An 11,436-nucleotide genomic window follows, 5' to 3' on the forward strand; every position below is an offset into this window, starting at 1 on the left:
ATACATATGTGTGTGTAGTTTGTAGTTTGTACACATTTTTTTTTTCAGTTCTTGATAACATTATAGAGGACATAGGGCAGCATCTACAAGAAACCTACAGCATTGAATGTATTTCTCATGTTGCCATGCCGATTCAGGTATGATATAGAGCACCTATTTTTTGCAAAATAATAATAAAATAATAGTGAAAATCTCAAGTAAACTCACTAATTTATGCACATAATATTGAATTATTTTGCATGTGAAATTGGGGTAATAATAATTAAACAATAATGAATAAAATATGTAGAAATATATTTTAATAATTACAACAAAATGTGGATATTAATAATAAAATCTTGATTTTATTGTTCGTTTGGAAGAAATATATGTTTATAAATATATATTATGTTTAATAATAGTAATAATGATAACAATAAAAATACCATTATTAATGATATAATAAATATTATATTAATAATATGCACATTTTTCTGCACATTTTTTTCAATAAGAGCTGTTCCTCATAATAATTTAACTATACCCATTTACATTAGAATATATTTATTTCCTTTGGTAATAATTTTAGCATACTGTACTAATAAATTTTTAACTTTTATATTGACTTTTTTGAATTGATAAATAAATAACCATTGGAAAAAAGAAAGCCAAAGTTAAATTATGAATAATTAATAAGTAGATTAGTACTACTTCGAATTATAAGTTATTTAGTAGCACTTATCTATATATTAATTATTCATAATTACTAAAAAATGGATAATTTGCATTATTAATTAACTTTAAAAGGGTAAAGGATACCAAATGTCTGCTGGCTACATTAGTCACATGTCAGTTTTTTTTATATCAACCATAAATTTTGTATTTCAGGAGTCAACAACAGTGATTGGTCGAATCTGCTGCGACAGTAATGGACGATTGAATTCATCCTCTGTTCTACTCGAGGGCTCCGTAGACTCATCGTCGGGAAGGCGTGTCCACCTCAATTTGTCAGAGCTGAAGGAATATTCCTTATTTCCGGGGCAAATTGTTGCTGTTGATGGTAGCAACACAACAGGGAATAAACTTGTTGCATCCCAAATATATAAAGTAAAATTTTTACAAATTAACTTTTCTTGTTTAATGACATACAAATATTGATTGCTTCTAAGGGGAATGGTGAAATCTTTTGCCCCGAGGTGATGTGGAGAATGTAGCCTACTATAGTAGGCTTCGGTTTCCACATCACTGAGGGGCTATAGATTTCTTTGTTTCTCCGTTTCCAAAACTAGAGCAGTCAATATTTGTTTTATATACATCATACATAGATTCTACAAGGCCTAAAAAATGTAATGAAAAGAGTACCCACCAAGTAGGCCTAGGATTGCTTCCTAGGCCTAGGCAATCAAAGGGCCAATCTCTCTCAATGTCTGTAGCAGTCACATCCTCTTTACCGTACGTGGATGTCATATATTGCATAGCAACTAAGATTACATCGCAACATTTAACTTGCTCCATAGGAATGATGGTTGAAGTTATTGTCCACTTCTTAACCAATCAGATGCCCAGAATCTATGTATGCGGTATATAAAAAGATATATTACCAGGGATGCAACATTTTACCATGGTTATTAAACTATTCTAAAACAATGTACATTTTAATAGCAGATCATTTAAAACAATAGGTACTTTTCAGTCTTTGTTGAACTTCAAAAACTTTTGAACATGAAACTGGAAATATTTACTCTGTATTTTATTGAAAGATATACTTCTGCAAAAAAAAAAACATAAAAAATGTTATTAAAACTATGAAAAGCACATTTGAACTTATAAACTTTCAACTAGTAACAGAACAAGAACTATTATTTTTCCACTGATTTACAGGCATTTTACAATAAAAATTCTTAAATTGTTTACCAGCATATTTAAGGCAATAGACTGAATTAGTTACCATGCTATCTTGAAAAGAAGCCCCATGGGCTTCTTTTCGAGGCTACTTTTGCAAACTAAAGAGGGGGCTTCAATTCAATATGGGCTTCTTCTCGAGATTAAGCCATTTGAATTCTATTCGAGGTTTTTACGGTAATAAGCCTCAGCTCGAATAAATTTCAACAGTTTTTAAACACCTCATTTAATTGTACATATTATCTAAACTAACTTTATCGAAAACTAAATATTCCTTTAAAAAACGTCAAAGAAAGAAACAAATGAAAAACTTGAACATTTTGCATAGCCTCGTTGCATGGACACAGGCCTAGCCCTAGACTAGAGAGTCATACAAACAACGTTCTTCTGACTCATTGGCCGTCGTAGTCAAAAGAAATCTTATTCTACAAGTCAGAAATTTAAGTTTGTCCAATAGTGTAAATATTTCATACAGAAATTGCAACAAAATGACTTAATGACAGTATTTAATCTAAATATGTACAATACCTCTAAATCAACAGTGATCACATTAGTCAGTGCTGGATATGGCGAGTTCACGAGCAATGGGCCTAGGCCCCCTAGAAGGTCTTGAAACTCTTTGTATGTTTAAACTGAATGGAAATTTAAATCAAATCAACCTTAATCTCATGGATCTATGAATCATTCAAAATGTATACAATGTTTAAAGTATCTTCTACGCTTACACTTCATTACATTTCAGATAATTTAATAGACGCCACTTTAGACTACACTCAATGCATTAGCATAGGACTTTGGCGATGTAAACAACTTTAATACCCACTGAGTCAAATTTTGATGATGTCGGTCCACCGACTCTCATTCAGATTTTGTGTTTGGAGTTTTTGGACTTTTCACTATTTGTTGTTGTAATAATATTATAATTATTATTATATTTATTTGTATTACATACTTTTAGGGAAAAAGTTTACCGTTGCCAAGTGATACATCAAATTCCCTACTAGATCATGGATCACTACACGTTGCAATGGCTGCCGGTCCTTTTACACCGTCCGATAGTGACCAGTACGAGCCTCTTGATGACCTAATTAAGATGATACAACAGGAAATGCCAGATGTTTGTATTTTGGTAAGTTTGGATTATATCTTTGAATTTTAAAATTTATTCAGATCAGTAAAATGCTGAATGATGGTCAATGCATTAAAACCATAGATATATATACACGTGGCATTTGATGTTAAGCTGGCCGCAACATACCATCATGTTGTCAAGCGCTAACAAACAGCAGAGGTAGATTCGTCGGTGGACACACTATGTGCCCTGATGTAAACCACCGTTAGATTATCAAGTTTCCTTTTCCAACAAACTGTTGTATACCCTTATATAGTTTTGATGTGCCTATATATGGTCATGTTGTGATGTCACCACCATGACCATATTTAGGCAACTCGCATGTTCTTGTTAAATAAAATAAAATAATAAAAGTTAAAAAAAAAAATAAATAAAAAAAATAAAATAAAATAAAATAGTCAGGGCTACCATGAGTGTTTTTTTTTTGTGTATTTTTTGGTGTTTGAAATATTAAAATTATATTTCTAAAATTTACATACAATCTTTTGTAACAGTTAAAGTTTGTTGATATTACTTGGTTGCAGTCGCCAAAAGCTAGTGCCGGTGTCACAGACATTTTGGCTTCTGTGAATTTGTCCCCCTACGCAAGGGCGGATCCAGAAATGTCCAAAAGTGGGGGGGGGGGGCGAAAGTTGGGCCGATTGAGACAACACTGTCGTAGAGGGTCCGGGGAATTCCCCCGCGAAATTTTTGTGTTCTAGACGCCCGAACATAACATTTGAGGCATTCTGGGCTATCATTTTTTTCTTTTTCTCTCTTTTTTTTCTTTTTTTTACCTCCCAAAAGGGGGGGCAGGACCGCCCCCCCCCTAAATCCGCCCCTGCCCCTACGCATAATAGATGTTGCAATCCTTTTCAAATCATGTTATAACTATGCATATATAATTTTTTTTTTTTAGTTCGGACCATTTATGGATGCAGACCAGGAATTGATTGTGGTAAGTCTTCCAGTTGTAAAAATCAAATATGTTTTACTAGAAAATGGATACAACGTAAGCTTGCCTCTTTAGTTAACTAAAAACAACCTAGCGCCACTTACATTTCCAAACGATGGCCTTCGTTTGTATATGCGTGAGGAAGAAACAAAAAGTCATAAAACATGCTTACTGAAGGTTTCAAGGAATTCATAGTTTTTTATGGAAATAACAGAAAAACAAAAAGAATTGGGTATTTGAATCCTATTAAGAATATCAAAATGAATGTCTGGAGACCCTAGGTATGGCATTGTTAACTTGTTGTTATCGACCACACAAATGTATTTCAGCCTGCAGTAACTAGCCAGGCCTTTACGTATGATAATTTCAAATTGAAGATGATTGATTTGAACCCCCAGGCAGTTGTTACATGCAATTATTTAACTTTGTAATAACAACTATCAAACATATGGTTTACAGTTATAATAATTGCTTTAAGATTATATTTATATTTATAATAATATAGTAATTTTATAATAATGATAATTATTGTTATTAAGAATTACAAATTATTATTGTTATTGAAGTGGATTAGTTTATTATTATTAATCTATAGATAATTTTATTATTAATCCTCTTCTCCTTTTTTTATTTATTGTTTGTACCTTCAGAATATGGACTGTCTCTTATACACATCTGGCCTAGGCCCCGTCTCTTATACACATCTAGATGTGTATAAGAGACAGCTTTCGGACAACACTAGTCCTTCCTCAATATAATCTAGTATTTATATAAAGTTATATAGTTATAAAGTAAGTAGGCCTAGTTAGGGCCTCCTTTTTTTACCTAGGCCGAAGGCACCGGCTTCAATAAATAAAGGTAAAAGGCAATTGAAAGAGAACTTTCACATAGTTGTCCTTTCACCTACTACTTAAAGGAGAACATTTTGTGTCAGCAAAAAAAATAAGTAATTAATAGACATCTTGTTTTATGGCCAAATTGCTTGTTTTGCTATCATGCTTGTTAGTGAGGCATGATGTAACGCTATCAGGCCACCCACATTAAATTAGAATTAATGTTGTCGGATGATGAAGTTATCAAGCAGACATAATAAGGAGTACATTATTGTTAATAGGTAAAAGACAATTGAAAACCTTTCATATAATATAAAGCACATAATTGTCTTTTTACCTACTGCCGTTTGAAGCTTTTCTGGATGAAAGCCAAATTTCAAATGTACACTAGTCATTTCATATTTAGCTATGTCTGTAAATGCATCTGTAAGGTCTGAATTGTGTTGTCTGTAGAATAATAAAATCTTTTTTTTTTCATGAACAAATAAAACAATTTTGTTTAACTATTTAAATTTATAAGAACAAAAGCAACAAAATGAGAGGAAAAAAGCTTGGCAAGAAGGGTTGGTAGGTCCAATGTCTACTCAAGGATATACATTGCGGGTGGGGAAAAAGCTCCCCGACAGGGTGTCTGACAAATCCCCGGAAGAAGGCAGTGGATTCCAAGTCTAATAATACAAGGTATAAACAGTAAAATATAATGTATATCTGTGTCAACTTTGTTTGTGTATGTATATATTGGAAATTTTACAGGGTGAGTGCTGACTGTAACTAATAAACATAGTTTCTTTCCCCTTTATCCACAGCACAAATACACACTTGGTTTTTGTGTCCTCGTACCGAGATGCCTTCCACCATTGTGTTTTCCCCTGTCCTCCATATTCAAAGGAGCATCTGAAGAATTATGCAAAGGAACAAAAAGAATATGAGGTATAGCCTTGTTAAAAATATGTAACAAATTCATTTTTAATTTAAAAAAAAATAGCCACTCTTAATGCACTAGAAGTAATTCAAACAACACCTCGATGGAGATAAAGTAGAAACATATTTATACTATGCAACAAACTTTCAAACCAAATTAAAATAGAGTTGAATGACCTTTAAGTCAAACGAGTTGAATGACCTTTAACTTCAAACAAGTTGAATGACCTTTAACTTCAAATAGTTAATAATCTGACCACTCAGAGGTGTGCATTCATCAAAACTAAATTTGATTTTTTTGTTTAATTTAAGTTTATGTTTCTATATATTAATGTTTATGTATAATTCTTTTTATGTATATTTCTTTTTTTTAAATTTATTTCTTTTATTTTTTTTATATTTTTATTTTTTGATTTTCTTTTCTTGTTCATGTGATCTACTAGTGAGATCACTGTGGTGTCACTTAAAGTGATATCATTTTAAAGGCAGAATAAATATATAATTTGGGGGGGGGGGACAGTCAGCAATAATATTGACAGTTTTTGTAATAGTTGAAAAAAAAAATTGTATTTGTTGAGCTAAGAAAAATTCAATACCAGTATTTGAATTTCCAATTTTGTAAATTTAAAAAAGTTATTAGCTTTTGATTAAAAATTACAAGAAAATATTTTCTTTTCAATAAACAAATGGTAGTGATGGATCCAGGAATTCAAAAGAGAGGGGGGCCGAGAAAGGCAATTTTACAGACGAGTCGGCCAGACTACCTCAGCTTCAGCATGGTTGGGTCTGAGGTACGAAATTTTATGACTCTGGCAGATGTTTCTAGGTAGCTGGAAATGGCCTCTCTCCATCAGACTAAAAATTAGAATGTAATTTTAATATTCAACAAGTTGTTTTTATTTTGACAATTCTTTTGAAACCTATTTATATAATAATTATGCCTGTATTTGGTAATAACTTTAAGAAAAGCAGTAAAAGCTTTCCCTTTGTAATAGCAATTCAATGTTTTTAATTGATTTAAATTATGTTAAAAATTAGAAAAAATTAAATATTTAAATTAAATTATTATATTTCATTATAATGTTTATGTTATTACTGATTCAGTGGCTGCTCCAGAGTCTGAAATCTGGAGGGGGGTGGGGGGCAAGGTAAAATTTTAGGGGGAAATATTCTGGGGTGGCCTGAAGTGGGCGTGGTCAGGTGTCGCTCAAAATGTCTCAAAAGTGGTCCAGGGGGCTAAGCCCCCGAAAAATATGACAATTCAGGGGTTTCATAGGCTTATTTAATCAATTTTTTAGATAGATAGTCTACTAATATGTAGAAAATAATTTTTTTTTCTCCCCTACGAACTGTGGTTTTTCTTCTTCTTGGGTGGGGCAGAGGCAAGACAATTATCTTGGGGAAATCCCCTCCCCCCCACTGCTGGCGCCACCACTGCACTGATTATGTAGTTGTATTATTTATACATCTTTTATTTAGCATGTATATTTTCTATATTTTAATTTTTAGAGAATCCATTTTGTGTCGGATCCAAGTACTCTCAACATTAGTGGTATTGTGTTTGGCCTGACAACTACTGATATTCTGTTCCACCTAGGTGCAGAAGAAATCTCTCTCAGGTACCTCACCAATTAAGTTATTAAGTATATATGTAAATGGAATATTCAACAAAAATAAAATTGTCGTTAAAAGTTATAAAGTTAAAAAAAAACATGAAAAACCAATATAATTTTAATGAAGTGGAAGAAAATGAAGTGAAAAAAAAAACAAAAAAACGAAAACCAAGTTCACTGCGAAGTTATTAGTGAATATAGCTGCAATGGTAAGAGCGAGGTACACCGTGACTCAAAACCATTGCACGCCATATGAGCCGACCTCGAATAGGAAAGTGCATTTTTAGTTCATAGTGATTCAATCACTGAAAGCAAAAATTGTTCATGCATGTCACGGTAGTTTTGAGTTTAACCCATCTGTAACTGGTTTAGGTGCTTTAAAAATGCAAATTGCGTTTAAATAATTTAATCAACTGTCAACAAAAAAATGTTTAAATGGTCCTCATATCCACACCCTACTGTGGATCATCACAAAAATTGGATCATTTCTTCATTTCACCATGAAAAACTATTCCGCAAAGTGTCATCTTTATCCATCTATAACTCGGACGTAAGCAATTTAAATGATCCTCAATTTACACCCTAACCTGGATCGTCCCCTACACATAATAATATCTTCCTTGTAACTTGGGTTAAACTTTCCCGAAAGTTTCATTTGGATCAGTTGACCTGTTTCTAAAGTATCTGGTCTGGGACTTTTTCCTTTGAATGGTCCTTATATTCACACCCTATGCTGGATCATCACAAAAATTCAGTCATTTCTTTACTGGACCTTTACTAACTATTATAGAAAAGTTTCATTTACCCTCATTGAAAACTTTTTATAGATATTTACGTCCAGGATTTCAAAAATTTAAATGACCAGTTTACACCCTTGACTGATTGGTCGCCCACATCTAATACTATCTACCTTGTAACTTGGTTAAATTTTTTTTTTTATAAATTTTTTATAAATTAATCTATATTGATTCTAGTCCACCAGGTGCTTCTGATAGGCTAGGCCGACTGGTGAAGCATCTTCTAACCCAACAGACCTACTACCCTCTGTATCCACCTCCATGCGGCGTGCCTGTGGACTATGAACAGTTTGAAAGATACGCCAAGATGTCAGTAACACCAGATGTTCTGATCGTGCCATCCAATCTTAGATACTTTCTGAAGGTTAGTCCTAGAAATTATTCAGTTTTTTTACAGTTTCCTTTTTCTTTATTTTTTGATATGGACAATAAATGATGTTGAATATCAGCACAGGACAATTTAGATAAGTCCCCAAGGGTGCCCCCATGCAGGCCTGGAAAAAAAAAATGTTTGTGCCTCCAACCATGATGAAAGTTGTCTCGATAAAATGCCTCCAGTACCAATGTCAGCAGTACACTATATAGACCAACAATTTATATTTAAATTTTTTCCTGCTAAGATGCCTCAGAGACATTAATGTTGCCTCTGAACTGTGGGCGGTGCGGTCATGCACTTTTTCCAGCCTTTCCACTGTGGCCTCATTGTAGCACCTGCCATGGTCTGTGAACCGGGAGACACCCTACTCTTCTGAAATGATGTACTGAATTCTTTTTGTGCGTATGTGATATTTCAGAACCAACGTCCGCTAAGCCCCTTCTGTTGGATGTTTTTGCTATTAAGGTTCTACAAAACAATAGCGTGCAAATGTATGTAAACATGTGCATGTGGGATTACTGTACATTGATTTTTTTTTGCCTGCTCACAAAAGTGCGTAAGACCGTGTTGCTTTTCTGGGAGGCTTCTGCAAATCGCCAAAGACTTTGAACTGCTGTTTAATTCAGCTTGTATCTTTTTAATTTGTACCAATTTATATTTAATCTAACAGGAAGTAGATGACTGCCTCTGCATTAATCCTGGACGTCTGACCAAAGGTCAAGTAGGTGGTACTTACGGCCGTCTGGTGATATACCCAGTGGAAGATGACAATGGTCAAGGTAAAGGAGTTGTATCTCGGTCAGCGGCTCAAATACTCCGTATATAGAGGCGAAGGATTACTTGCCATCACAATTTCCAATGTACAATATCCAGGATTGTTAAAATCATCATGGAGTAAACTGACTACTATCTTATTGATGTCAAAATCGTCTTTTACATACCCAAGAATGTTCAAATCCTCTGCATATAATAGGGTGCTTTCGATTTGGACGTCCATCCTACAGGACGTCCTGCATACGTAGATTTGGCCAAATTCAGCCCTAGGATCCATGGGACAAGGAGAACTTAACGTTCTCGCATGCAGAGATGACTTTTAGTGACGTCATTACGCTCTATGTCCTACCGTCGTCGTACAATCGTAAGCTCCCTGATGATGGATTTAAACCACAGGTGTGTAAAGTGCAGGCCACAACAAAAGTTTGGCCGCATGCAAAAGATATATTAAAAAACCCTACATGTGTGGCCCGCCTACAATCTTTGGCTAATAAACCTCTTACTGTAAACTGCCAGATGCCGATAATCTATTAAAAATTTAACGTTAAAACTGAGCATAAAGCGCTACCAAAGCAGTATGAAGGTTTTTGCAAACACATTGAAAACGTTAATTGGGCCCCTAGGTGTTATGAAAAATTGAGCTTAGTAGTTTTATGCCCACTCCTGATTTAAAACCAACTACGATTCTCCGGATATTAATTACATACCCAATTAATATTCCAATTGTTTGCATATATAGTCATGGATGTTAACCGATAAAAAATCTCTTGATTTTGAAATTTTGGATTGAAATTCTTGGGTTGTGAAGCATGCCACGAATGACCCATGAAAGTAAGAAGGCTTGTTTCCAGTTGGGTCCTTCTGGTGGTGAATTAGTTAGTACACCGGGAGACAACTCCCTACTCTTTTTTATTAAAACTGTGTGAACATGGGCTATATTGCACACAAGACCAATTGTTTTTGAGAGGTACATGGATTTCAGCTCTCCACCTGAAACCAAAGGAGAGCTGTAATGGAACTCCACAGTTTAGAACACATACAGTGGCTACCACCTTTAAACAGACTGAGCTAATTTCGCTGAATAAACCCACTTATTTTTCACTCTTTGCTCCTAGAAGTGTCTTTAATTGACTTTTGTAAATACATTTTGTACATGAGGTTTTCAATGTTGTGTCAAATAAAATATTGGGTAAGTAGTGAATTGGAAGATGTAAGTCAGTTATTTTCTGTCATCTCTATTTGTCATTAATAAGCAATTAGTAGAGCTGCACATAGTTCACTAGCGGAAAATTATTATACGAAAGTTAGATTTGAACAAATTTCCTGTGGGCCTGCAAGTCCCAAAGGCAATTTTCGAATGCATTATTAATCTAACCTAAGTATAATAATTTTTCCCTAGTGTACGATATATGCAGCTATACTTTACAATCAATCGCCATCTTTTAATGTTGGTTTTGATAACCAACTGTTGTAGCAGTCATGGGTTGCTATAGTGGTATCATCAGTATGCTGTGTGAACTGTTGGGGATAGGCACTAGTTGCAGTGACGACATCACGATTGACATATATATTTTATTCAATCCACCTAACTCAATTCAATTTACTAACACAGGGGTCCCAAGTTAAGGTATTGTACTTCTGAGGAGTCTGGTAAAATGAGCTTTTTTCTCTAGCAATTTACTTTGCTGTGTATTGTAATACCCATCGCCAGCTGCTTTACAACGGATGATTGATAATATAAAAGTAAAATATACAAAAATTAAGCCGGGTACTCGCTGCATTGTACGACGGTTGCACAACGAGTCCAAATTCGCTCTCTGTGGATTGGATTGATTTATTCGGTGTAAACACCAAGGATAGCCCACGAAAGTCTAGAAGAAGACTTATTTCCTGTGGGGTCCTTCTGGTGTTGATTGGGCAGTACACCGGGAGACAATCCCCTACTCTTTTCCGAAGAGTGTACTGCGTTCGTTAACATGCACATGGGCCATAAATGCACACGGGATCAACGGCTTAAACGTCTCAGACGGTGCGCTATTGTAACTTGTATTTCAGCCCTCTAGCTGAAACACAAGAAGAGGCAGTGATGGGAATTGAACCGGACCTAGAGTCTCCACGGTTCAGCGCACACACAGTGGCTACCAGCAGATTAGCTGACTGAGCTAAGCTGCTCAC

General features: G+C 34.5%; 1 protein-coding gene across 1 annotated transcript in view; it reads left to right on the forward strand.

Moving 5' to 3' along the window:
• LOC117122181 (DNA polymerase alpha subunit B-like) overlaps positions 1-10,462 on the forward strand; it is a 15,305-nt gene extending 4,843 nt beyond the window's left edge. The window contains exons 7-15 of the mRNA XM_033267694.1: positions 49-137; positions 868-1,086; positions 2,840-3,010; positions 3,912-4,004; positions 5,301-5,347; positions 5,587-5,710; positions 7,211-7,320; positions 8,289-8,475; positions 9,158-10,462. Coding sequence (XP_033123585.1) covers positions 49-137; positions 868-1,086; positions 2,840-3,010; positions 3,912-4,004; positions 5,301-5,347; positions 5,587-5,710; positions 7,211-7,320; positions 8,289-8,475; positions 9,158-9,313 — 1,196 coding nt within the window. The 3' untranslated portion in view covers positions 9,314-10,462. The remainder of the gene's footprint in view (positions 1-48; positions 138-867; positions 1,087-2,839; positions 3,011-3,911; positions 4,005-5,300; positions 5,348-5,586; positions 5,711-7,210; positions 7,321-8,288; positions 8,476-9,157) is intronic.
• The last annotated feature ends 974 nt before the right edge of the window (positions 10,463-11,436 follow it).

This window comes from Anneissia japonica, unplaced genomic scaffold, assembly GCF_011630105.1.
Source record: "Anneissia japonica isolate Jap-2015-1 unplaced genomic scaffold, ASM1163010v1 scaffold1208_len1460985_cov181, whole genome shotgun sequence".
Classification (NCBI taxonomy): Eukaryota; Metazoa; Echinodermata; class Crinoidea; order Comatulida; family Comatulidae; genus Anneissia; species Anneissia japonica.